We start from the raw sequence: 27,923 nt of genomic DNA, 5'->3' as shown, positions 1-27,923 counted from the left end.
TGTAAGATACATTATTCATCCATTCATTCTATTTAGTATGTATTAATATTGCAATGTGGAAATTCCGTTTTGAAAACAATAAAAAAAACTGGAGTACACGAAATGTTTGAGGTTTTTTAATAACAGCAAGTGATGCATCATGGTGGTTGAACATAGGAGTTGCCGCCCTCTAGTGGCAGGACAAGAAAAGGCGTGTGTGTTGTGCTTCAAACGGGTCTTGGACTAAAAACTAAACACACTCTGTGACGGTCTCCGAAAGCTCAACGTGATTTTTTTAAAAACTTCACCTACTGATGTTCAACACTTGAAGTAGATTTCAATGAAATTTACAAAAAGATAGGAAAGAGTGGCGAGCCTTTACAATATTTACAGCCAGGGAGGGTTGGTGGGGGGACATTGGGGGAGGAGGGGGATCCTCTCTGTCAGGAACAAAAACGTTTTGGTGTAAAACAAAGTGAATGATCATGAATCATGATTTCCCACCAGTGTTCATCATGTAGGAGGACCCAGTCCCTCTACCAGCCGCCCCTGGGGATGCGGGGCGGGCCCCCAAAGGGCGGCCTCCCTCTGAAAGGCGGCCCCGCTCGAGCCCCCATCACACCCTCCGGGGGCGCCGCAAAATGGGGCCGGGGGAGCATGGGACCCCGAGGAGGGAAGGGCAGGTGCATCCTGAACCTGCCGGGGGGGAACACGAGTCCTCCGGGCATCATCTGGGGGGGCATGTTGGGAGGTGGGAGGAAGGGGGGCAGATGAGGAGAAGGAGGATGCAGAGGCGGCATCCCCGGCTGGGGGGCCGGTAGGTTCATCACAGGGGGTTTCGGTGAGCCCAGCTTAGGGTTGGAAGGATTGTTGGCGTCGGGGTCAGGGGAGATGTCTGCTGGGGGGTTGGCGCCTGCGTGACAGATAAAACATTACGATTACGTCATTTACAGCGTCTTGGGATTTATGCTCCCCGTGGGTGCCTCACCTGCTGCCGTGTTGGGAGGTTTCAAGGCTGGCAGGACAGGAACAGGGCCCCCGAGTGGGGGCATGGACACGGGGGACAGCATGACGGGGGATGGAAACGCTGGTGGGCTTGTGATGGGGACCATCGGTTGGACTGCTGGCACCTGGAAAACAAAAACGTGCCCTTTAAAGCCTCCTGCAGAAACAAACTAGTGACGGAAATGCAGGAAGAACCTCTGAGCTCCAACGCAATTTGCTCCGGGACACTTGGTTGACCTCCGATTTGTTCAGATTTTGAAACCAATCTCTCCATCGCACATAATGTAAATGGGAAAAATCCGTTCCACAGCCAAACTGGCACCATCTGCAGTAACTGGGGACAACACTTTAGAGGTAAACCCTTTCAAATTAAGGGAGGTTACTGTGTGTGCCTGGGAGGAGAGTCTCTTCACGTGCAGACTAAACTGTGCATAAACGCAGCTTACTTGCAGGCGGACATTCTGTTCTTCTGTCATATTGTACTGAGCAGCCAGGACAACCACGTGTGCACAGCTTTCCCGCTTCCATTTACTGTTCTATGGTTATCATCACAATTTCCACTGGAACTCTACTATGATGCAGTAACCCACACACAAATATTTTGACACAAGGAGCTTGTTTTCCAGTTCTATGGTTATCATCACATGTCCTTCTGTTCTGTGGATGTAAAAAAAAAAAAAAAAAAAAAAAAAAAAAAAAGCAAAACACACTTGTGGCGTTACGCATTTGATGTGTCAAAAAATACAAACATGACTTTTCTAAGGCATTTTTTTTCCGCTGAAAATATATATATATATATATATATATATATATATATTACATCTCAATTTGTCATAGAGGTCTTTTCGGAATATTATGACTTTATTCCCATAATGACCCCCCCCCCCACCTAATGTTCCAAAAATGACCTTTATTTTGTTTCGTTTCTCACATGCATAGTCCAGCTTTATGCTACTAAAACCTCATTTTTCCTCATAATATTCCAATGTTATTCTTGTAAAATGACTACTTTTTCTTGTTAAATTACATCTTTTACTTTTCTTCTTAAGGGGATAGTTGGGATTTTTTGACATGAAGTTGTATGACACCCCCGTCAGCATTGTAGTCCATTAACAGCGACTTACCCCCCCACTTGGTCTCCTAAGTCCAGGCATACGGCGGGAGACAACAATAACGGCGAGCGTTTTGTGAGGTCAGATATTTTTGAGAGGGTATTTTTGTGATGCAAATGGTTCCATCTTTCAAACGCACACTGTCTTGAGAAGCCAAACTCGTTAATTGTCCCCAGCAGCTAAGCGGAACTACGTTGTTCATCACAGAAATCTGACCAGAACTGGACTTAGGAGACCAAGCGGGGGTAAGTCACTGTTAACGGACTACAATGCTGATGGGGGTGTCATACAACTTTATGTCAAAAAATCCCAACTATCCCTTTAAATGATATTTTTTGAAGGTGCCGTGGGCCGCGCTTTGGACTCCCCTGCCCTGGAGGGAAGAAAAGGTCCACTTCCAAAGACTGAATCAGATCAAGTGTCCTAAGGTGGATATTACATTTAGATAGAGCAGATAAGAATGCATAGTTGATGTGTTTTGTGTAACAATGTGGATTATCGTGCTGTAGTTGTCTGGTGCAAAGGTGTACGACGCGCACTGCATCAAGCTGGGCTTAAACAAAATACCTCAACAGGCCTTCCTCCTCTGTGGTTACCTTTTAAATTTGAATGAAAACATTCTAGTTTCGACTTGCAAAGGTGCGAGGAGACACAGAAAAAACACACTAAAGCTAAACATCTCCATGTAGATATTGCATATCATCATAACCTCACCATCACATCCTCACTGGACACTTATTAGCAACACCTAATTAAAAATCAACCCGTCTTTACACAATAATGACAGACACCTTCATTCAAGCATTACTTTAACTAATTGGTGGGCATTGTTATCTTTGTAAAGACAATTTAAAAAAAAATAAAGCTCTTGTATTGGATGGCATTAGATTGCGTAGGTGTGAAATTGATCGACATCGATCATTTACTTGTGGCGATGCGCCACTGATACATTTGATTGGAGACCGTATGCGGCGCAGAACATCTCCACAAGCCTGCGGCCGTGCCTTTGATATCAGGAGTCATGAATCGTTTGGTAAAACTTTGCTTTTCCGGTGAAATAATGTAAAAGAGCGGTGCCAAAAGTGCGGCCCGATGCCATTTATGGATCGCGGTTCATTTTTTTTACGAGCCTGTGGCACATTGCTTAAATTAAATGAACAAAAAATGCAACAGTGGGTGTAAATGGTTGTTTATATGTTACTTTTTAAAAGTCGTAATATCAAAACAAAACAATGTTGTAATTTTATGAAAATTAGGTTGCAGAAAGTTATATTATGGGAATAAAGTCCAAATATTATTGGAAAAACCCCAGCAGAAATGGAAAAACTAGCTGTAATCTTCTGAAAATACAGTCAAAATATTAAGACGAAAAAGTCACAATTTTATGAGAATAAACTCATAATATTAAGAGAAGAAAAAATTCATTTTAGTAGCACACAGTTGAAATATTAAAGACTTAAAAAAAAAGTTGGAATATCACGAGAAACAAACAAAACAAAATAAGGTAGCAGAATAGAAGTCAAAATATTATGAGAATAAAATCACCATTATGAGAAGCTGAAATACTCTGGCTGCAAACAAACAGCAGAAATTGAAAAACCAGCTCTAATTTAGCAGGAATAAAGTCAAAATATTATTTTAATGAGAAAAAAATATCACCATTTTTGGAGAATATACTTGTAATATGAGGGGGAAAAAATACAATTTTAGTAGCATAGAGTTGAAATATAAAAGAAAAAAAATACTTTTTAAAATATATCTGGATATTATAAAAAATATCAAGAGAAACAAAACAAAATAAAGGTTGTGGGAAAAGTTATAAAGTTAGGAGAATGAAGTCTGAATATTATGAGAATAAATTCATAATTAAGAGAAGAAAATATACAAGAAGCATGTTGAAATAGTGCCCTGCCATTGGCTGGCGACCAGTCCAGGGTGTACCCCACCTCCTGCCCAAAGTCAGCTGGGATAGGCTCCAGCATACCCCGACACCCTAGTGGGGATTAAGCGGCATTGAAAGTGAATGAATGAAAAAATGCAACAATAGAGTAAACACGCATAATGTCAACAAGAAAAAAGCTGAAATGTTGACACTAATGACATCAATATTTCTTTTTAAATATATACTTTTTTTTTTTTTAGCCTTTTTAAAACCTTACATGTACTGTACATAGTACATCATGGCAAATTACATGACAGCATCGACAACCCCCGGCAACCCACCATCACAACTACATTGTAGTCCTGTGGGAAACACGGCATTGCATACAGTACTGTATATAAAACAGCTTCAACGCTCGCACACCCTCAAACCCCATTCCCCCCCCCCCCCCCCCCCCCAAAAAAAAAAACAGGTGCTTTTGTCTTCTACACAGCATAAAAAGGATTGAAAGCAAGGTTTTGTATTGATTTGTAAGCGAAATGTAAGCACTTTAAGCACCAGTACGTTTAACAATAGAAAAAAACGTCCACAGTCCATAGCGACTGCTATAGTTTGCTATACGGTGGTGTGAAAAAGTGTTCCCTGCTTCCTTTTTTCTTATTTTGTTTGTCACACTTCAATGTTTCAGATCAAACAAACTGAAATATTAGTCAATAACAACACAACTGATCAAAAAATGCAGTTTTTAGATTGAACAGAAAAAAATCCAAAGCTACACGTCCCTGTGTGAAAAAGTGATGGCCCCCTAAACCTAATAACTGGTTGGACCCCCCTTAGCAGCAACAACTGCAATCAAGCGTTGGTGATAACTTGCAATGAGTCTCTTGGGCTGTGGAGGAATTTTGCAGAATTGTTGTCATTCAGCCACATTGGAGGCTTTTCCTTTTTAAGGTCATGCCACAGCATCTCAATAGGATTCATGTCAGGACTTGGACTAGACCACTCCAAAGTCTTCAGCCATTCAGAGGTGGACTTGCTGGTGTGTTTTGGATCATTGTCCTGCTGCAGAACCCGAGTTGGTTTCAGCTTGAGGTCACCAACAGATGGCCGGACATTCTCCTTCAGCAGAATTCATGTTTCCATTTAATCACAGCAAGTCTTCCAGGTCCTGAAGCAGCAAAACAGCTCTGGACTATCACACTACCACCACCATATTTTACTGTTGGTATGACGTTTTTTTCTGAAATGTGCCATTACTTTTATGTAATGGGACACACCTTCCAAAAAGTTAAACTTTTGTCTCGTCAGACCACAGAGTATTTTCCCAAAGGTCTTGGGGCTCATCAAGATGTTTTCTGGCAAAATTTAGATGAGCCTTAATGTTGTTTTTGTTCAGCAGTGGTTTTGGTCTTGGAACTCTTGGAACCAATTTCCCCGCTGTGGGATAAATAAAGTAAAAATACAGAACTCTGCCATGCAGGCTGTTTTTGCGCAGTGTCTTTCTTACGGTGGAGTCATCAACACTGACCTTAAGTGAGGCCTGCAGTTCTTTGGATGTTGTGGAGTCTTTTGTGATCTCTTGGATGAGGCATCACTGCGCTCTTGGGGTCATTTTGGTTGATTGACCACTCCTGGAAAGGTTCACCACTGTTCCATGTATTCACCATTTGTGGATAATGGCTCTCACTGTGGTTCGCTGGACTCCCAAAGCTTTACAAATGACTTCATAACCTTTTCCACACTGATAGATCTCAGTTTCTTTTTCTCATTTGTTCCTGAATTTCTTTAGATCTCAGCACGATGTCTAGATTTTGAGGATCTCGTCGACTTCACTTTGCCAGGCAGGTCCTATTTAAGTGATTTCTTGCTTGAGAACAAGTGTGGCAGTAATTAGGCCTGAGTGTGGCTACAGAAATTGCATTTTGGGTTCAGTTGTGCTGTCATTGACTAATATTTAAATGTGATGATCTGAAACATTAGGTGTGACAAACATGCAAAAAATTTAAAATAAAAATCAGGAAGGGGGCAAACACGTTTTCAGACCACTGTATAACAAAAATGTCTCCATGCACAGACGGGAGCAATGTGCTCCCATCATGAGCTGAACTCAAAGATGTTAAACGTTTTCTATACATACAAAAAGTCTGCCTTTGGCTGGTCACAATAAAAGGCCACGCCAAATTGTGCAGTCTAACTGAATTGGGATGGAGGGAGGGTATTTACCTCAAATACTGTATACAGTTGTCCGTCGCTATATCGCAGTCCAAATATCTCTGCATTATTATATAGCTTCTTTTTTTTTAAATAATAAATGATGGCTGTTTTGTGGTTAACTTTGGTTTATCAGCCAAAACATGTTGAAAGCCAAGTTATATGTATTGTGGTCACGAGGCATCAGTAATGTTATGAGACATGAGGTTAGATTACATTACCTTTCACACTACATGGAGACTGGCTACTGAGCCAGCAGAGCCAGGCCGACATGCCATGACATGCCATGCCATGCCATGACATGCCATGGCTGAGATCAAGTGGGGTAGGAAAGGTTCTCCTCTCATGCCGTGTGGAAGTGTTGAGTTTTTGACTTCCTACTTTGTTCTTCTTCCCCACTCTGAAACACTTGTTTAAGAATAAGTAAACTGGGGATGATAACTAGTTGGCTCAGTAGCTTGATACGCTCGTGGCAGCCGTCTGTTATGTCCCTGCAGTGATCCCACAGCCTATGGAATGTGATGTAAACAAAGAATAATAGAAGAGTAAAAGCAACTACAGAGGTGTTATTTCATGTCTACAGGTCTCTAATAATGTTAAAACCCGTATTTAGAAAGTCATAAACAGGATTTCTATGCTATAAGTACAAAAATTATTCCGTTCATAACCATTGAATTCAACTTGGCGGAAATTCACAGATGTCAGCCGGGTCTGGAACCAATTAACTGCGATAACCAAGGGATGACTGCACGCCGATCCAGAGCGCGCCGAGCATGCTCAAAGGGCGACATGTCCGGTGAGTATGCTGGCCATGCAAGAACTGGGATGTTTTCAGCTTCCAAGAATTGTGTACAGATCCTTGCAACACGGGGCCGTGCATTATCATGTTGCAATATGAAGGGATTGTTGTAGATGAGTGATTTTCAGCCCCCCCGACCCCCATACAGTTAAATTGCACATTTTGGAGTGGCCTTTTATTGTGGCCAGCCTAAGGCACACCAGTGCAATAATAATCATGCTGGATGTATTATGAATGCTCCCTAACGGACTTTGAAAAGTGTTTGAGAGCGAGTATGTAACTTGGGAAAGCTGGAGTCCATCCCAGCTGATATTTGTGGGTGAGGCAGGGGACACCGTGGACTGGTCAGCAGACAATCACAGGACACATACTGTACGCAGCAGAACCTCGTTTAGCGTCCACCCTGGTTAGTGTCGAAATGTTACTCCAAAATTTTGCCTCGGTTTATGTACACTTTCTGGTTAGTGTACAACACGACGCGCATCTTGTCGTGTTATTAATACAATGCATGAGTCCAACTGTGTTCTTAATGTATTTTTATCACAAAACATCCTTAGCTTCTAACAAAATGATGAATGAAAGGGCTAAGGGTTACTTTTTCCTTCACTGAAGACGTGATTCTTGATGTGAGTGTTCCTTAAGACACGATGTGGCAGCGAGACAACATGGACACCACCTTCCTGTTTTGCCATGAGTTATTTCTTGAATTCAACTGTGTTTTTCACCTTCTTTAAAAAAATGCTGGCACTTGAAACTTTCTTTGGCTTCCTTTTGGATAATTGAGGTGAGAAACACTACTGAATTAAAAAAAAAAAAAAAGCTCCTGTCAAAACAGGTGGTGTCTGCGTTGAACTCGCTGCCACATGGGGTCTTTGGCAACACCTGTCATCAATGAAAATTCTGAAAACGTGCTTTGTGTTAACAGTTTTTGCTTTTTGGAACTGATTAGTCGTCCCTTGTTATATCATGGTTCCAATATCGCTCCCTCACTATAATCGCTTTGGAATTGACTATGGTCTATTATTAGTCCAAAAATATTGAACAAGTTTTGGTCTATTATTAGACAAAAAATGTTGAACAAGTTATATGTAGCATTGTGGTCACTATGTTATGAGACATGACGCTAGATTACATTACCTTTCACACTGCATGGGGACATGCTAAGGATAAGTTAGTTTTTGGCTTCTTTGTCCTTCTTCCCCACTCCGCTTGAAGCACTTTAAGTTTTGAATAAGTAAATTGAAGAGGCTAACTAGTTGCTCGGTAGCTTGCTATGCTAGCAGCTGCTGTTAAGTCCCTGCAATGATCCCGTAGCCTGCGCAATGTGATGTAAAAGAATAATATGAGGGTAAAAGTGACTGTAGGGGTGTTATTTCATGTTTGGAGGGCTCTAATAATGTTAAATTCCATATTTAGAAAGTCAAACAGATTTTCTATGCTCAAACTACAAAAATATTCCATTTATTAATATTGAATCAGACTTTGCGAAAATTCACTTTCCACAGTTAGATCTGGAACCAATTAACCGCGCTAAACGAGGAACGACTGTAAGTGGATTTACATTATTTTTTACGAGAAAAACTGATTCAGTTAGCGTTGGACCTTCTGCTACAAACGAATGACTCTAATCACGGTTCCACTGTACTGTACATACAATCAAGCACTCACGTCTATGGAGCATTTACACGACACAATGAAACTAACATGCACGTGTGGAGATTTGTGTAGACACTTTCTCTTTGAACGACTCTTTTGTTGGGGTGGTGTGGGCCATGGAATTAAAACAATATTTTTCCAATGCTCTGCACAACGCCTGTTCCCTTTGTTTTATATGTACATTACATTCATTTGGTACACCTTCACAATCCACTGCCATCCAAAGAGAAGCTGTATCAAAAGCTGAGCCTATACAAAGATATTAATGGTGTTCAAATGAGGAGCAGAATTTTATATTTGGCTTCACGGACATGCCTCACGTGACCAAATCAGTAGATACACATCACTTTAGACGAGAAGGCCCAAACGGCAGTGTAATCACATGCAGTGTTCTCACGCCTCAACAGGAAGTGTTTACATGTCAGGGAAGGCTGCACAACACATACCATTGTGTCACTAATGTTAACACACTTTTAACAAAGGTGCGCTAACATACAGTGCAAATGAAGATTTTGTCATTCAGACAGCATGCTCTCTTTAAAACCATGTCAAAGGTTACCCTAGATGAAATCAGACAAATGTATTCATTTCTGAATGCAAAGCTGCTCTCTGGAGGCATCAAAGATCCTCTCTTACTGTAGGGATGACTTCAGCATCTCTGATCATGCATTGGGGGATGACAGCCAACACAGAGTAACAACATAAATACAGTAAAGTCAAATGGAATTTTCTGCCATTTTTCTACAGTTAACTGCCGAGTCATTGTGGCAAATATTGCTGCAAATGACATTTACTGTGAAACTGAGCGTGCATAGGACATCCGAATATTTAAACATCCAAATAAGCATAGTTTTAAGATGTTAAGTTCAAGTCAGCATGGCATGAGATAATGTACAGGTGCATCTCAATGAATTACAATATTTTCTAAAGCCAATTTATGTCGGTAATTCAAAGTAAATCAAGAAGGGAAACATTTTATAGATTCACTACAGTGTAAAATATTTCAATAACGTATTTAATAATTTTGATTATAGTTTACGACCTATTAAAAAAAAAAAAATTGAGCACCACATAAAATTAGAAAAATTGTCCAAAAGTTGATTGTGAACTGCTGGTTCACACGCTAATCCAGGGGTGTCCAAAACACGGCCCGCTGGCCATTTGCAGCCCGCAGCACAGTCAAAAAATTATATATAAAAAAAACCCTGCAAAAATGAAAAGGTCTGCAGCAATTTTATAAGAATAAAGTCAAGTTGTAATCTACCATTTTACGAGAATAACTTTGAAATAAGAAAATTACGTCATTTTAATCGCATATAGTTGGAATATTAAAGAAAAAACATTTTTAAAGTCATAATATGAGGAAAAACAAAACAACGAATACAGTTGTAATTTTTGAAAAATTAACTCACAATTACAAAAAGAAAATTTACAAGACAAAAGTTGAAATAATTGGAAAATGTAAAATGGAATGGAAAAATAGGGAAAAAACTGCCATAATTTTGAGAATAGAGTTAAAATATGAAGAGAAAAAAGTTGTAATCTAACAAGAAAAAAAGTCCCTATTTTACAAGAACAATAATATGAGGAAAAATATCATTTTAATAGCATAGAGATCGTTTTCTAAATCGTAATATGAGAAACATAACAAAATTGTAAATTTTTTTTAAGTTGGGGAAAATGTTATATTATAAAAATGAAAATTCACCACGATTAAGGGGAAAAAAAACACAAATGAAGGAAAAAACAAGCAAAGGCCAAAGTTGATACTAATAGGCTTTTTCACCTATATCACAAAGCTGAGATGCAGTTTTTTTCTTGAAGTACAGTATATAACTTTGCATATCTTATCAAAGTGGCAAAGTTGCATCCTTTCATTTTTCACTACGTGTCCCTCAGTGGAATAAGTTTGGACACCCCTGCCCTAATCTAAATACAACTTCCTGAGCCTTTTAGTTGGTCTCTAAATACATTTTGCATTAATTGACTGAGAGGCACCTGCGTGTAGATTGATAGCACAACCATTGCATCTTAAATGACTCAACACTGAATAAAGAAAATACATACTTTTCCTACCAATTACAGGATTGAACTGCACACCAACAACCCATCCATTAAATGTAGAAGTTCAAAATAAAGCGCCTGCAAGGCCATGAGCGCAATAAAAGCTGTTGTTTCAACTACCTGCTACTTTTTTTTTTCCTACTAGATATTTTTTTCTAAGGGTTGACAACTTTTTAGTTTACATAAAGTCAACAATTGACAAAAAGACAACTTGAAAAAGGGAATTTAAAGAAGAACTTAAAGGAAATTTAAAGAAAAGGTGCATGCTGAGGACTATGTGATTGTTACTTGATGAAAAAGAGCTCTATATGCCGTCACAGTAACAGAGGGGTCGGCTCTTACCAGAGTGTCTCATCTCATCCCATCAGCAGCTCCAGGTTAATCCCATGAGCCGGCCGGCCAGGCAGGCGGGCGGGCAGGCGTCTGGTCTTTGATCGACACCCCTGATGGTTCAACTCACGCATGAATTCGCCGTACGCTACTTTTAATTGTTGCTGGCGGAGGAGGCGAGGCAGCTGCACAACAAACCCACCTCCACTTCTTAGATCAAAGACATCACAAAGACGGTGTTTTGTCCTTTCAACTACTTTCTACTTGCAGGATTCCCACTCACCTTCGTTTGCATGGTGTGCCTCTGATGTTCTTCACCTGAGACATTCATCTCACAGATTTCTATGAAGGGTTCCTTTAAATGTCACTTGATTGGGCAACATAAGGCCAGCATGTTTTTTCTCTGCTATGAATCAAGACTATAAGGTCAAGACAGGATTTGTGAGCCGAGTTGCACAGAATAAAAGTGCTGACATGTAGACAAACATGACATCGGAGCAGTTATGCCAAGCACCTAACGCGTCATTTCAACCCTCGGGGCTTGAAGATTTCCTGAAAGGCATTTGAGGTGAGATAAGGATTATTTTAAAATTTCATTTCAGTTGTCCAGTTTGACCTCTGCTACCTCAGTTGAGTTTTGGATATGATTTGAAATAATACCAGTACCTGTCTTGTTTTAAAATAGATTATCCTTGTCACAGTTGGAAGATTTGAGAGAGAGCAGACACCTGGATAGCCTTGTTTAGTTGAAGATGTTATTGGTGGGCAACATGTGCCAACCTGACATGTGACCAGTGCGACTTTTAAAAAAGGAGAGATTTTATTGTGGTACAAGACAGTCCCAATAAAACCACTTTTTATGGCCAGTGTTTCCTGTAAATACAGATTTGGCACGGCCTGTTCACCTCACACATAAACACATCATAATGGGACAGTGTGTGTAACTTGCTAACACCACACACACACACACCTGGGGCCAAGATGTAGAAATCTGTGTCCTCACAGAACAGGAAACATGCATAGGCAGTCTTTCCCTCAGACGTATCAAACGCCACGTGCGTACAGTAAATCCCCACGTCCTTTTCCTTCAACCACGTCAATCATCCTGAAATCATGCGCACGTCAACGGCTCTGCTGATCATGTCCATAATTTACCATTGATGGCTTCCAACAGCCACACGTGACCTTTTTTTTTTTTTGCATGTAAAGGGATGGGATATTTTTTCCATTTTGAGTCGAGATGGCGGAAGCAAGCAAAAAACAGAGTAAGAAGCACAATTTCACAAGATTGTCAAACGGAAATAATCCAATAGAAACAAATAGAAAAAGAAAACGTGTATTATTTGGAAGTTTGGGGATTTCAAAATGGTGTAAGTAGCCACGGCTTCAGTGCATGTCCATGGTCACCTGAGGGTATAACATTTTCACATTTAATGTTTTTTTTTGTACTTATTTATAATAAGATATAAATAAAACAAGAAGTTAGGATACTAAGTTCTTATTTAATTACATCCTCACAAAGTGAAGTGAAATTAAAAAAAAAATCTAAATGTTTCCCACAAATACACTTCTGTTTGCTTTTGGCCTTTTGAATTTAAAATCAAAGAACTGCGTATAGCAGGGGTCAGGAACCTTTTTGGCTAAGACAGCCATGAAAGCCACATATTTTAAAATGTATCTCCGTTCATAGACCAACAATTTTAGAATATAAATGTCTGAATTTATTCTTTTTAATAACATTGTAATACTGACGCTAACCAATTATAAATAAAATACTTCTTACCATTAAGGCGACTTCTGGTTCTGCATGGTTTTGCACCGTATTCCGTATTTTTCTTTCTTTTCGCCATCTTCTCTGTCAAAAGGGTTGGTTCTGCAGAATTGGCTAGCTGACCATTTGATTAAAAAGGAGGGAAGTTTACTTCATGACCTCTCAATTAGCGCATAATCCAGCAATAATCAAGTTTTGTTGTCTGACCCCAAAAATATCGGAAGGACAGCTGGCCTCGGCTCTGGCCACCCACACTGCGGTAGAAAAAGTTTTATATTTTGACTGTTATTTTTAACACTGACTTCTGGAATGTTTTACTTTAAAATGTCAGCGAAAAAAATTAACTATGTTTTATCGTGTTAAAAAAAATGAGAGCCAGATGCAGTCATCATAGGAGCCATATATGGCTCCCCAGCCATAGGCCCCTACCCCTAGGCGATAGGCAATAAGAGCCATATATGGCTCCCCGGCCATAGGCTATAGGCTACGCATGGTCTCAAGCATTCCTGCCAGTACGCACTCTCTCACCGCCTGTGGATTTTTATACATTTGAATAAATACGTGCGGAAGTTGCATATGTACATTTTTTATGTGTACACATCGTTTATACATTTGGCCCCTGGAAGACAACGGTGTAGCGGGAGGGATCAGTGTTGCCAACTTAACTTTTGTTGCAATGTTTGGTGGGTAATCAAACCTCCTGAGATTCTTTAAAAAAAAAAAATAAAAAAAAAACATTTTAAGTGACTCGCGTCATATCTAGTGAAGAGAGAAGGATTTAAATGGTTTCGAGTTTGTCTTCTATTTCTCATTCAGCCGTGGCAGCGTCAAAAGCAGGTACACAGGTTTCACTTTTGCGTCTCATATCACATAACTGTGTTGCGTTTAAGGACCGCCAAAATCTTAATCTTGACAAAAAAAACTAATGAAACCAAGATGAACATGTACAATTTGTGGGCTTTCTAACAGAGATTCTGACATGAAAGCACGCATCACACTTTTCAACAAGCCGCTGTGGGTGCCTGCTGTGAGCCCCTCCCCCCCATCTCAAAGCACTTCCAGGCGGCTCCGTCTTTCTTTTGCTTTCGGGTTGTTTTTTTTTTAATTCACTTTTTGTCTACCGCGGTATTCCTCTATCCTACATACATGCAAATGCGGCATAGCCAATTTTGCAAACTTGACGTCATTACATCATCCCAAACCATCAACAGCACAGATTACAGTCCTGTAGCGAACGCTGAAAACCCAACTCTTCAAGGCAGCCTTTCTTTGACAAGCTTGCAGTTTTGCAGCAAGAAACATCACCATCAAGCAGTCATTTGCCACTTTCACCAGAACACCCATAAAGCTTCCTTATTTTTCACTGAATGAATGAATCTTATGGACAATTTCAGCCATATGCAGAGGGTTAATGTCAGTGGGGTTGCTGCTGATGCAAATTAGTTTTTTTTGTTGTCTTGGCAGCGGTTAGTGCATCCCTGAGTACAGTCACCAGTCCAGTCGAGTGCAGTTCTCCATCTTTGCATCCGTGCATAACCACTTTGCTTAAGGTCCGACTGAGGTTGTTCTTTTTTCTGGTTGGCTATGTTTGCATATTACCACAAAAGTAAATGCGGCGAGAAGTCATGACACTATTGTGCGAATCCACATTTGTTTTTTTTTTTTAATTTACATTCTGAAAACTCCAATCCACAGGATAGAGCGTGACCCAACACAGCTCTTTGGCCTTGATGGGGGTCTGTGAAACGCAACAGCCATCAATCGACACTTTCCCAGTGCACACATTCCACCAAGTCTAAAATTATGAGTTGCACACCACTCTGTCAGGTCAACACTGAGCTGGTTGTAGTGTCACCGAATAACAGGGCAAAGAAATCCCGCCCAAAAGGTAAATCTAAAGCCAACGTATTGTCCAATTAAGGCACGAAATAAAAGTTTTAAGCACATTTTTATGTTGTTTTTACATTGACATGAGGTGTGTTTGGTGGTCAAGAGCACAACCAGAACGGAAACCCCAGCTAGCCAGTTACCGCTAATAAAAATAAAGAGCTATATTAACCAAAGGCACAGATGGTTTTCAAGTATTGGATGGGAGTGTTGGAGGTACGACGTAAAGACAAGAACATCCACTTCTTTATGCAGGAGTTATTGAAAGGCAAGTCATCCTTTGACAAACAATGATGCTGATCTCGTTTTATTTCTTCCAGTCCTGCATCAGCACATGTAGCAAAAAGATGCTAACAAGGTGTCCTTTGAGCTTACCTTTTCTCCAATTTTGCTTCCGTTCCTCCAAAGCAGAGCCTTTGTGCCAATGGCAGGCTTTGAAATGCGGTCACGTCACCGAGCGTGGTTCCACGGCTGCCACGGTGAACACGTTCATTCTGCTCGCGCACTTAAAAAGGAGCAAGTGGCTTTTGCCAGCATGAAGAAGTGATCCAATAATCATGTTGCTCTGCACCCTGATGCAATGTTTCCTGCTGCAGAAAACACATGTTCTGACAATGCACCGACTGTGCTAGCTTTGTGCAGTGCAGACATTGTATTGCAGTCGCAACGTTTCCCCATATAATCATTTGTGACGGCCCGCCACGAATAAATATGGACCGACCAAATAGATTTGGTGCTACCTCTTCGCCCTCGCTCATAAACATTTTTTTCCAACGCCGTACAGTAGATGGCATCATAACTGTGATTCTTAACACGCCTCATACTCTCCTGGTCTGCCAGAGGATACCACATAGCAGGAGGGATTAGTGTTGCCAACTTTGTTATATTTTGCAAGTATTCGGACCCTTCAAGATTCTGTTTTCAAAAAAGCAACAAGCGACAAATCTAGAGACTGTTTGTGGTCTTACTGGACACTTTGAGACTAACATGAAAGCACGTATTGCTCTTGACGAGCAGCTGGTGGAAGGTTCATCACAATAAACCAATTCAAAGTCTGGTACATGTACGCCTGTCACAGTAACTACTTGTAATTTTGCTGGACGATAATTGTCCTACAAATTATTGCAGATAAATGATATTATTGTCAACACTGTTTTGAGACCTTTTTTTCATGGATAGAATGATAACATATGGCATCATAATGTGAGTACACCATATCAAAAGCAATAAACTTTCACTTCTGAAGAGTATTTAACATTGTAATTGGAATGTCAAGAACTTTTAAATAAAATTAAACAACATAAACAATGTTTTGAATCAATGTCACTTTCATTATTGTCTGAATATTGAAAAAAAATGGAGAAATAACCCGCAAATATTGAGGTTCACACCGTGTGTCAATGCAGACGTCATCATATACAATTCTGTGTGGAATACGCCGTTTACGTTTGAGTGGAATGTTTTGTTAGATTTTGGTCCAAGTACATATTCTAGATGCAGCAAAATATGTTTGGTGCTCAGTGAGGTGTACTTGGGGAATCACGGCAGCTGAAACCTAAGTTCCACCTTTTTGTATCGTTTACTTTAATTGTCACATGTGACGAATGGCGATGTCAATGCGCCAACGCGATGAAATTGACATCAGATGGTGTTTTATACACAACAGGCACCAAGAATGTATTCCACGTCTTTTCCCCTGTTTATTCAATGTTTGCAATATATTTTCACATGGCTATGTCAATTTATCGTGGCTGTCAAAATTATCGTGTTTGTTTTTATTTATCGTGCGGTAAATCAATTTGATTATCGCGATATGCCGAGCTACACGTGACATCATGAATCAGTAGTCTTTATAGTACTAGTAGCATTATCGGTGAACGCGTAAATGGTACGTTTGCATGCATAAAACAGCATGTAAAATATTAGTAATAATAATGCAGAAGACTGCTACCCCTGCAGAATGTAAAGGGGTTCTGCATCAAAGGTTGTATCCTATAAATGTGAAAACAATGAGCATGTGATTTGACCTTGTGCTCATGGGTTAAATCCAAAACGAACAAACCGCATGGTTCTTAAATGAATCATGGACCAGTTCCTGCTTGATCAAAAATGATACACAACTTTAAAATTTAGGACTTTTTTTTTCCCCCCCAATTAGTGCTGAAAGCTTTTTTTTTATAAACACACAAACACACACACACACACACACAAACTCTTTCACAGGCACAAAAAAACAACTCACCCTGTAAAATCTCGTTTTTGCCAACTTCAAAATTTCAAATAATGTCTTTGAGGAATATAGATCTTAGCGTGTATTTGTTTTTCCCCCCCAAAACAGAATTATTTAAAATACGATACTTTGTATTACTAGCTGAGGATTTTCCATAAGGCAGACAAATTGAACCTTTGAGAGTTTCAATGGCTACAAATTGGTTTTATATTATTTTAGGGTTGTAAGGTTCATCCACACAAAAAAGCGTTACCATTCTCTAAATGAGTTCCCAAACACTATTCCGTGGCACATGATTGTGTCGCGAGAGATTAGCAGATGTGCGCAATTTCCCCTAATTTGGTCGGAAATGTATTATTGAAATACTATTTTGTGTAACTAATGTACTGTATCTTTGTTCAGCTACCTGTGCCAGTGAGGTACAGTCCACTTCCACTGGATCCAGGGAAGGAGGGACGTAATTAATTGCTATTCATACAACATGTTTGTTTGGTGGTGTGCCATGAAATTTTTGTATGTTAAAAATGCGCCTTGGATCAATAAATGTTAATAACAAACCTGATGTTTAGAAGACATATTTGGCAAAATTCAATTGCAGACAAATCAGCCAAACCACAAGATAAAACAACTACCTTTGTCCCTCTGCACATACCAGTTTTGTAAATAACACTTTTATTTGGTATACTGCACAGAAAGAGGATGCTTACTGAAGAAAATTTGGAAAGGACAAAGGGAAAGAAATGGATTTTAATGCCTACATCTTGTCAGAAACAACAAAAAAGCCAGCCGTCATCAAAACAATAAACATGGGTAACCGTAGTATGGGAAAAACTCAGCATTCAGGTATGTTGACACTAGGCATGGGCCGGTATGAGATTATGATGGTATGATAACCTTGGGCAAAAATATCACTAATTGACAGTTTTACGATATTGTAATTACAGCTCTGAAATGTGTTATTTTGAAATATCTTTATTGAAAAGAGAAAAAAAAAACGTCAAAGCAGTCATTTTAAACCATTTAACACGATGAAAGTGGAACATATGTATTTAAAATAAACAATTCAGAGCATAAAAAAAAACTTTCACCACCTTAAAACTCCAATACGAGCAATGTGTGAAGCTGCGAGCTGTCTGCCGCGTCCTCATGAAAGGAAAAGCTAAGTGGTGTGCTATTATAAAGAGGTGCCCTATCACATTGCTAAGATATGGCCCCCCTTGCAACAGTGAGGGAAAAACAGCTTTAAAAAAACCTGCTGAAAACGATGGACTCGCGATGTCCAACAAGCTTCGCAGTCACAATTATTTAGCATGACAAGCTCCACCACAAATGTACACGCAAGTTAGACAGACAGTTGCCAAGCCTGATGCACTTGACAGGTTGGTGTTCCTGGCACCAAATAAGGACATGCTTGTGACTTCTAAAAATGTTTTACAGGTCGCACTTTTCAAGAAAGTTGCGTTTCCGGGTCATGTGATTGTTGCTTCTTGTTCAGTGGAGAATAAACGCTTTATACGACTTATCCTCCACCCTTGTCTCCTTCTCAATCACATCTCCACATGTGGTGACCCTCAACCTGAGTAATATGTCGGGCGACAAAAGCTCGGCCATACCAGCAACGCTCAATGCTAATGAGGCAGCTAACAACGCCTGTGTTATGTGTATATATGTTATGTATATATGCCCGACGTATGGCAGCACAGCACACGCCTGTGGTTTAAACACATTGAAGCCCAGTTTCGAACGCGAGGAATTACACGGGACATGGCAAAGTATTTCCACATTGGGGCTGTGTTGGACCCCCACCATCTCTCATATCACAGAAACAGTATGATGCTAGAGTTTTGTGGTTTTCAAACCGTGACTTTTTCATACCAAAACCGGTAACCGGCCCATGCCTAGTTGGTACTGTCACAAAAACTAGCACAATGATCTTAACTGATTGTTGTCATCGCTGGAAAGATATTTTATCCCGCAGGACAATACATGTATGAAATGTGAAGAATGCTGCCTGTGATTTTACTGTGAAACTGTCTTCGTAAGAATGGCAAGTGCATATGAATATCGCAAAGTCTTAGTATTGTGCTACAGCTGACACGAGCATTGTAAATGCTTGTAAATGCTTTGTTCTACTGTGCTATTTGCCAGTTGGACTGAATGTCACACTATATTTTTCTTCTGTATTAGTCATGTACTGATGACAATTGGCAGCATATAATTTTAAAGCGAATGACTGTTCAATGCTTTTGACTGAAGGAATGAGGATGATTCAGATAAGCTCCACTACTCATGAGAAACGATATTTTATTTTCCCCAACAAATCTCCACGAGGATATGAAATAAGCCTCCAACACAGAGGCTATTAAAACAGCACCAAGAGAAAGGACAGCTTTTAAAGACTGCATTAGCATTACCTGAATCTGAGCTTCCACCGTCCCATCTGCTGGTGCTCTGTCCGACATGCCGTTCACAGCCACCTGCTTATTGAGGTCCGCAGCACTTTTCCACTCTGAGTAAAAATAAATGAGAGGCAGCGTGAGAAAAGCTCAAGTCATGCAACGTGAAATCACGCTAACATGGAGGAATCAGGTGTTCACCTTCACTTAGTGTATCGGGGTCCAGCATCCCGCCTTCTCGATAGCCCTCCAGCTCCTCAGCTTTCACTTTCGCCCAAGGGATGTAGGTGACCCCACGCTCCACGTCCCAGAATTTCTTGTGTGCTGGTTTTATACCTTTGTTCAAAGCCCACGCAATCTAGGCAGGAGCACAAAGCTATCACCAAACAGAATCAAAATAAAAATGAAGGCAGGATGGTTACAGCTGTGGTACCTTCACAGGCTTCTGGTTGACTTTGTATGAACCACGACTGAGCTTGTTCAAGGCAGTGTAGGCATCCTGTCTGTGGACCATCACAATGTAGGCACAACCTCTTGGAGGTATCATCTGCAAACAAAGAATAGAAAGATAACAGAAATGTAAGAGTCCAACTGCTTAAAAAGGGTCCAAGTTGGTTACGGCGAGTGGTGCAGACTTACATTGATGGAGTCAATCTGGCCAAACTCCTCCAGAAGGGACATAACGTCAGACTGCTGTGTTTTCTTGTCCAGCTGACCGACCCACAGTGTTGTGCTGCAAACTTAACAAGACAAATGATTACTCAACGCAAAAATCCATGGAGGCTTCAAGGCAGGAACACATACCACTGAGCGTATGGCTCTTGATACTAGGAAAACCCTTTTGTCTCCGTTCTCTGTCACGCTCTCGGTCGGGTCTGTCCTGAGAACGGGACCGCCAGTGGCGCTCTCTGGAGCGACTTCTGGAGCGTCGGTGCCTGGACCTTCTTGAGCGCGATGAAGAACGTGACCGCCTCCTCCTGGGAGATCTAAATGAAAGATTGAAGAAGGGTAGTTTTATTGAGACAATGATTAATCGATTATCCAATTAATCAACAACTATTTTGGTATTTGATCACCATCATTTCCGGACTATTAAGATGCTCCTTTTTTCACATACTTTGAACCCTGCGGCTTAAAAAATGATGCGGCTAATTTATGGCTAAAACAAATAGTTTCCATGATATGCCGAAACAGAAAGTAGCGCATTTCCACTAAGTCTTATTCAGAGATGGTGTTTTGACCTGACAAATCTTAAGTTCAATCAAGTGTAGATTTACTACAGCTTGTGCTTGGACTGCGGCAGCTGATGGCACAGCATCAGGACCAACTGGGGGTTCCGCATATTTGACTTTAGAAATGTGAATGGCCTCCTATTTTTTTTACTTCCTTAGTCATCCATGAGAGCAGACCTATTATCTTTTAGTCACACACATCAGTTTTGACTTTCGCCTTTTTTCTGATATGTTGCAGACCAAACCACTAACTGTTTGTGTTTGGTTCATATTTGGTTTGCCTAACCGATTACTCAATTAAATCGAAGCAACAAGCTTTAGGTTCATCGGCTTAGAAAAGCGCAAACAATGCTTCATTTACATAGTGTGACCTACATAGGAATCAAGCTACAGCGACATTGGTATTATTACGCCCAAGAACTATGTTACTGGCGTAGTGACACCTCGCCACACCACAAGAGCTAGCGACGACCTTCACCACACACTCGCTCACAATGCCTCAGGCCTCTACCAAAAGATAACGCTACATATGGTCTGTAAATATTCTCATTCATTCAGGTCGTTGTATTCTGTATTCTGACCTCTGCTAACGATTGTGATACCATGAGTACCATGGAAAAGTTCTATGTTGCTATGTGAAATCAATGCGGCCAGGACGGATGTTCTACTAATGCATGAATTAGCCGCCTCTTTTTAGCTTTTTTTTTAATCTTTAGAACACACAGAAAAGAGAAATACGTGTGTTCATGTCTCACATAAGGACTGTGGATGACAGGTGTTCGAAGGCCTCCCCAGATTTGGTTCTATCAGCTGTTTAAATAATGCTATGAGGCCAAAAATTAAGTTTAACAATTTCATATTCTAGTGAATAAAAAACATTGTCAGGTCAGTGCAGCTGTTGCGAATCAAAGCCCCAAGAAGCTGCTGGCATTTCCTCCCGATTTACATATTTCTCTTTCTATGAAAACTCCTTCTCTCCTCCCATTGGATGTTTTTTGTCGGCATCCTTAAGCAAAGCTAGCAACAACTACCTCTCACAAGACTGGAAACATGTTCTTCAACCAGGAGATGTGTGTACGTGATCAACATAAGAAGAAGTCTTAGTGGGAGATGTGCGTGTGTGTGCTCAGTATAATACAGTATACAACAGGAAGCGATATCCAAGTGGTATATTATGCTTTCTTTTCTGAGAATAGAATGTATGTCTCTTCAGACATAACAGACATAACTACTCTAGTCAGGTGGAAAATTATTTCCTCTAACATGGGCAAAATTCCAAAAAAAAGGTGCAGTTTTCCTTAAAGGATCAATTCATTTGCTAATTTACCGCAACAGGCATGCGGTTTAAGATGGAATCTGATCAAAACAACAAGAATAGGCTGTTCTTACCGGGAACCAGACCTTGTTCTCCTGCCTCTTCCTTCTCTACGTGAAGATGGTTCCTCCCTTGAATCCATCTATTAGAAAACAACAATATAAAACAGTATATAAATAAAAATATATATAAATAACGGCAAATTGGGTGTGAATGTATGCAATGGTTGGAATGATTACCTGTGATTTTGAGTTGTGTGTGTTATTTCTGGAGTGGTGTCCATCAATCACCATCTGATGTTCAGTGTGACTTCCTCCTCCACCAAACTGACAAAGAAAAAGACAACACAAAAGAAAGGAATTAGTACAATTGACGAGTGCATAGAACAGTTAATATTGAAGCCGTTTCAGAGGACAAGCAGCCATAAAAAGGATTTGATACCTCGCCGGGTGCAGGCTGTCCCGTTAGATATGGATAAACAGTCTCCATGTTGAGAATCTGTCCGGGTAAACCCTTGTCTCTGCAAAAATGAAACATGGTCAACATTTGTTCTTATTGACAGTCAACAAGTTCATCCCCCATACAGAACGTTACTTACATAGTGTCTTTTGTTGCTGCGTCCTCAGGTTCATCATCGTAGTCAAACCTGTCAAGGAGTTTCTGAAGAAACAATTCAACATTTACTAAGGATGTAAATCTCCTTGTGTTAGACGATGCCATATGCATCTAGATACAGGTTACGATACCATTCAAAAACAGTATTTTGAAAACAAAGCTTCAATACGATTCAATACAGTGGCCAAACGATATATGATTCAATAGGATTCTACGGTTACATTTGTTGTTGTAGACATTCATCTTACTTTCTAAAATACAGATGAGAAGGTGGCATTTTTACAGTATTTTCAAATGTGTAAAAGAGCACAATTTATCCCCAAGCATGCAGTAAGGCAGGAGTCCCCAACCACCGGGGCACGGGAAACTTTCATGCACAATGATTTAAAAAAACAACAACAAAAAAACTTAAATTGAAAAGAATTTGTAAACAACTAAATAAAATTTTGTACAAATCATATAAATTTAAGAAATGTAGACCGTTATTTTATTCAAAAACTAATATAGTTAGAAATCCCCCATTTTTTGCATGTTTATGTTGTCTGTTGCAAGTGGCAACCTGTCCCACCGTGTTCGACGTCCCTTGAACGCACCATCTAACTTTCTCCCGTGCTGCACAGATAGACCTGTATTTTTCCTTCAGCTCATATTTGCTCCCAAATGCTGATACTATGTGGCAATGTATAAAGGCAAGATTTGATGACTTTCAGTGCTAACGTGTATATTTGTGGCACACAACCTCTCTAAAACAAATAAAGTCGAAGTTCATGCTGGTAGATGGTTGGTCTGTATTCATTTAGTGCTTTTCCTTTCTTAGTTTTACACATTAATTACAAAAAACATTAAATTAGATAGCTAATGTACGTATGTTTTGCTGATGTGTTGAAAATCATTCCTGGTGACTACCGTAAGCTAGCTAGCACAATGCTGCTGTTAACAGCCGTTCTCCTCTTCAGTCAAGGCAAGCTATGGAGCATGTGTGACAATCGTTTCGGCTCTCGTGTTTAGAGACTCATGGTGAAATGGTTGCTTGTCTTGCGATACCCGGTGCTTGTCTTTACCATCGATGAATCTAAGGATCTATGGCTGATTCTTATCAAGCCAGCAGGCTGCTGTATTGGCAAAATCAATTGATCCAGTTATTTTTGTGTGAACTTGTTTCATCCTTATCGCACTTAGATAGATGTGTTCTGCTCGGCCTGTCCGCGATATTGCACAGCTGGCTTCTTTTGAACAAAAAAAGAAAGAAAAAGTTCCTTAGTCCTGTACCTTCCCACACTGATATATGCCTGTTTGTGTCTTTGTTCCTTGCACTTCTGGAGAGACGGCGCTTTTGGATAGACTGCCCTCTATACAGTGGTGACTCGAAGAATTGATAATGTAAAGAAAAAAAGACAACTGATTTTGTGGACAATATTAATTGATTACAAAAAAATGTCAAAACACTGCTACCGATGCGTCCGCATCACTCGCTTGTCAAACCGGATATCCGGTCGCATCAGTTTATCGCTCACAGCCCTTGTTGGTGGTGGAAGGTTGCGGTTATGATGTGCTGTTATATGCACTGCAGCAGTGTGACTACCTCAGCCAGGGAGCTTCTATCTTCTTCTGCGTGTGCGCCAAGCATTTGGGGCTGAGCCCCTGGCATCTGGGATGGGTGCGGCCCATTTGTATTATTGGTCGTGCGGGTCTTCTCTGCCTGCTGCAAGTTCTGAAGCATCATCTGGAGCTACAGGAAGGATTGGTGCGTTTGTCAGGCAGTTGCCATAGGTCGCATGGCCGATATCACATTGGAAATGGGTCCCCACTCACCTCCTGACCATGTGAGGACTGGAAGAGTTGCGCCACAGCAGCTAGGGCGTCAGAAGTGGGCATCTGTGATAAAGTAGGCACGACTGGGGCCGCCGTGGGGTGAGGCTGCGGTTCTGAGGGAACTATTAACACAAGGAAAAATGATTCAAGGTTAGAATCTTTTCATCCTTTATGTACGGTTATAAAATGCCAACTGCTGGCACTGGAATACGATGATTCAATTATTTCCTACAGGAGATTTTCTTGCAAAATGCATTATTTCCCCCTTTACCTTCAAGTGAGGGTGCAGCTACGACGACGCCATTGGCCATGTCCATCAGAGGCTGAAGGATGTCCATGTCAAACACGCCATTCTTCTGCCACAGATTCAACACTCGGACAATTTTGGTCTAACAAGAAAAATAAGATCATGCTAACATGAGTGACTTAATACTACATTGAGAAGAGTGCATTAAAAGCGTAGCAAGAGACATACCTTATCATCCTCTGGGCAGTGGTAAAGATTCTGAAAGGTATCTGTGAAGTTTTTCAAGAAACGGGGCCCAAAAACGTCCTTGTCAACGCCAAACTGATGACGTGACTGGCGAACGATGGAATCAACCACATACAAGCCGGGGACTTTCAACTCTGGTTTGCACTGAAGACAACAAGCCACATAGATTAGGGCTGTCCCGAGATCTTGCCAGATTAGAACGTGACGAGATTTCTCATTTAAAAAAAAAAAACGATAATGCGAATATGGCAGAGGCATGTTGATTTCTTCTGGCCTATTCATTTGTATTTTATTTGTGAATAAGGGCAGCTTACTTTTTTTTTTGGTTATTCATGATATACTGACATCTGCAAGTATTATTCTTGTATGAGAGCTGCTGGTACAGTAATCTATATTTTGTATGAAAGCTGTTTTTGACTTTGTTGGACAGAAAAAATATAATTTCTGTCAGATATTCTATGTTCAGAATTTTTTTTTTAATTCAGAAGTCTTTATTATTTATTTATGAATAATGGCAGATTTTTTTATGTTGGTTACTCTGAATAGGCTGAAGTTTGTGTTAATTTTATACATGCTGCTACTGGCGCAATTTACTTTTCCTGCTGGTTCTGTACAATTGGAATTATGTTGGTAGAGGTAACCTTCCAATTATTAAGAAAATGGAAGTAAATGTGTTTCATGTTTATTTTAGTCGTGAATAATTACAAATATGCTTAGTTTTACTAGTACACTGCGAGTAAAAAGAAATTATAGAAAAAATTACACATAAAAAACTGTCTGACAAAGTATTGATCACAAAAAAAGATGCATCAATAATCGTTTTATGATCGCGTCACAGGCCTCTGAATCATAATCGCATCGAATAGTGAGGTGGCCAGAGATTCCCACCCCTGACAATGATATACTTACCCTCTTGATGAACTTCTCAACAATCTGGACAACATGTTTGTAGAGCTAGGAAAAAAAACATGGATATCAGTCACAGCGTTCAATAATGAAATTTATCAAACATCCACAGCACACACCTCTAAACAGTTGTTTTTTTTAAAGAGTAATCACTATACCTTGATGGCTTTGATGGCAGACTTTGTAACAGACATCATTTTCGCACGAGATATCGGAGGCTTCATGTCAATCATGGAAAACAACTGGGGGGGGGGAATATGACATTGGATCTTAGTAAAAGGTAGCAAATTCGGAGCCACAAACATCAGTTATTGTGTGGAAATAGTCTGCACTCTGTGATCCTTCGCTCTTGCAATAACTGATCGGTACAATTTGAAAGCGTGTCACTAATGCCAGGTTGTATGTACAGTGATAAATACTCCACTCAGAATAAATAGTAATGACCATAACCACATTGTAAAGGATACACTTTAGCGTGGAAGCCTCTTTGTGACATCCGAAGTGGGTTTTTTTTTAATAGCACAAACAATTGGCAAAAAAAAATCAACAACATGACATAATGACCAGTCGTCATAACTCGTGTGGCGGCAACTGTTTACGTAGATCGACTGACTTCAACGACAAATACCATCTGTAATGCTGAAGATGTAACTGAAAACGGGACACACGTAATAATCTACGACATTCGTGACACATGTCATAACAACAATAAACAAAATAATAATAGTTTGCGTTTTCTGCCAAGTAGCCTAGCGACCTCCACTAGCAGTTAGCTTAGCAGAGCGATCAGAGGCCTTGCAGCCTAACACAGCGTAGGCAGTAAACGCCAACACGGTGGCAAACAGATCAAATCGATGGTTTTAAAACGACAGCGCACATTTAATAAATGCCAGTTGAGAAAATAAATACATGTTATGCACCATATTTTAGTCGGGTTAGTGTGACTGTACGAGGGTGTTAGCAGGTTAGCATAAGCATTCCAATGTACGAATGCGGTAGCAGGTTAGCATTACCATCCCGATGTCACCCTTACGACCAGTATGTTGCACGAGCCAACTTTACCTCCATGTTGAACGCGTTCACCGCTTCCATTCTTCTTTATTCAACTGAACACTGTACCCGTTTAAAGTATTTTCCCTTCCACTGTTCGTTACTATGTAGAGCAACACATACAATAACAACAAAACAGCCAAGTTTTTCGAGGATCACATCGCTCGCTGGCGTCAATCCCTGGTACCGCCCGGATACGCGCTACCAGCGTCTGACGTCACACACTGTTGGCGTCTCCCTTGGACTATCTTGGCAAAAGAGCGTCATTGGGGACTACCGCCACCGTGCGGATTGGAGTGTGATGACAGTGACTACAGGAGAAAAGTGGAAACCCAAAATATGGATAATAATTTGGGCTGTCAAATGATTAAAACGTTTAATCATATTATCACAATTTTGAAATGGATTAATCTTGATTAATCACCATTTGCAGCTAAAATATAATGTAAAATATGCCCATTGTTGCTCTATTTTATTAACAGGAAGATAAATGCCAGGACAGTTTATATTAACACCTCCAAATCAACCGAGTTCGTAGACAAACAGGACTTGATGGAAAATGTCCTTTGTGCCAATAGATGGTAATCACATGAGGCGTGGATGTTGAGAATGGCGTGAGAACTTTATCTCAGCCATGGGAAGGATGTAAATTTTGGAACACATCATCAGTAGTGTGTGTGTCTTTGTATCAGTGGGTGATTCAGCTTTTCAACACTAAACATCCTAGAAAATTTAAATCGAGCTAAAAGATACCGCACGCCTGGAAATCTATTTAGTTAACACTTAGTTTTTAGTAGCAGAACAGATGAATCACACTTTATGAGCAATTTGGGGTTGCGTTCAAAGACACCACGTCCAGTTTTTAGTGTATTGTCTAGGACAGTGGTTCTTAACCTTGTTGGGGGTACCGAACCCCATCAATTTCATATGCCCATTCACCGAACCCTTATTTAGTGAAAAACAAAACATTTTTTTTCAATTTCATGACATAGGTATATGTTTATAGGTATATGTTTGTTTACTGGTGCACAAAATGACAGAGACAGGACGCTGACTCCCATCACGGTTCGTGATACATATGAATCCATGCTGTACATATTCGTCCCACCACTTTCTCTTTTTGCTCGACATAGTATGGATTAAAATATTAAGAACGAACTCACATGACGTGCTACCAC

At 40.2% G+C, this 27,923-nt stretch overlaps 1 protein-coding gene across 1 annotated transcript; it reads right to left on the bottom strand.

The window, feature by feature from the left end:
- Positions 1-100: 100 nt before the first annotated feature.
- Positions 101-26,955, bottom strand: LOC129191375 (SR-related and CTD-associated factor 4-like). Its single transcript, XM_054794659.1, has 18 exons — positions 26,758-26,955; positions 25,854-25,937; positions 25,699-25,743; positions 24,772-24,933; positions 24,568-24,685; positions 24,297-24,418; positions 24,067-24,213; positions 22,468-22,529; positions 22,311-22,389; positions 22,109-22,195; positions 21,944-22,011; positions 20,127-20,308; positions 19,962-20,062; positions 19,756-19,869; positions 19,524-19,680; positions 19,341-19,435; positions 968-1,109; positions 101-892 (listed from the first exon to the last, which is right to left on the bottom strand). Exons 1-18 carry the CDS (start codon positions 26,785-26,787, stop codon positions 516-518), a joined length of 2,172 nt encoding a protein of 723 aa, XP_054650634.1. The 5' UTR covers positions 26,788-26,955; the 3' UTR covers positions 101-515.
- Between the last annotated feature and the right edge of the window lie 968 nt (positions 26,956-27,923).

Source organism: Dunckerocampus dactyliophorus, chromosome 12 (assembly GCF_027744805.1).
Source record: "Dunckerocampus dactyliophorus isolate RoL2022-P2 chromosome 12, RoL_Ddac_1.1, whole genome shotgun sequence".
NCBI lineage: Eukaryota > Metazoa > Chordata > Actinopteri > Syngnathiformes > Syngnathidae > Dunckerocampus > Dunckerocampus dactyliophorus.
The sequence above is the reverse complement of the archived record's forward strand: the minus strand, read 5'-3'. Positions and strand labels throughout refer to the sequence as shown.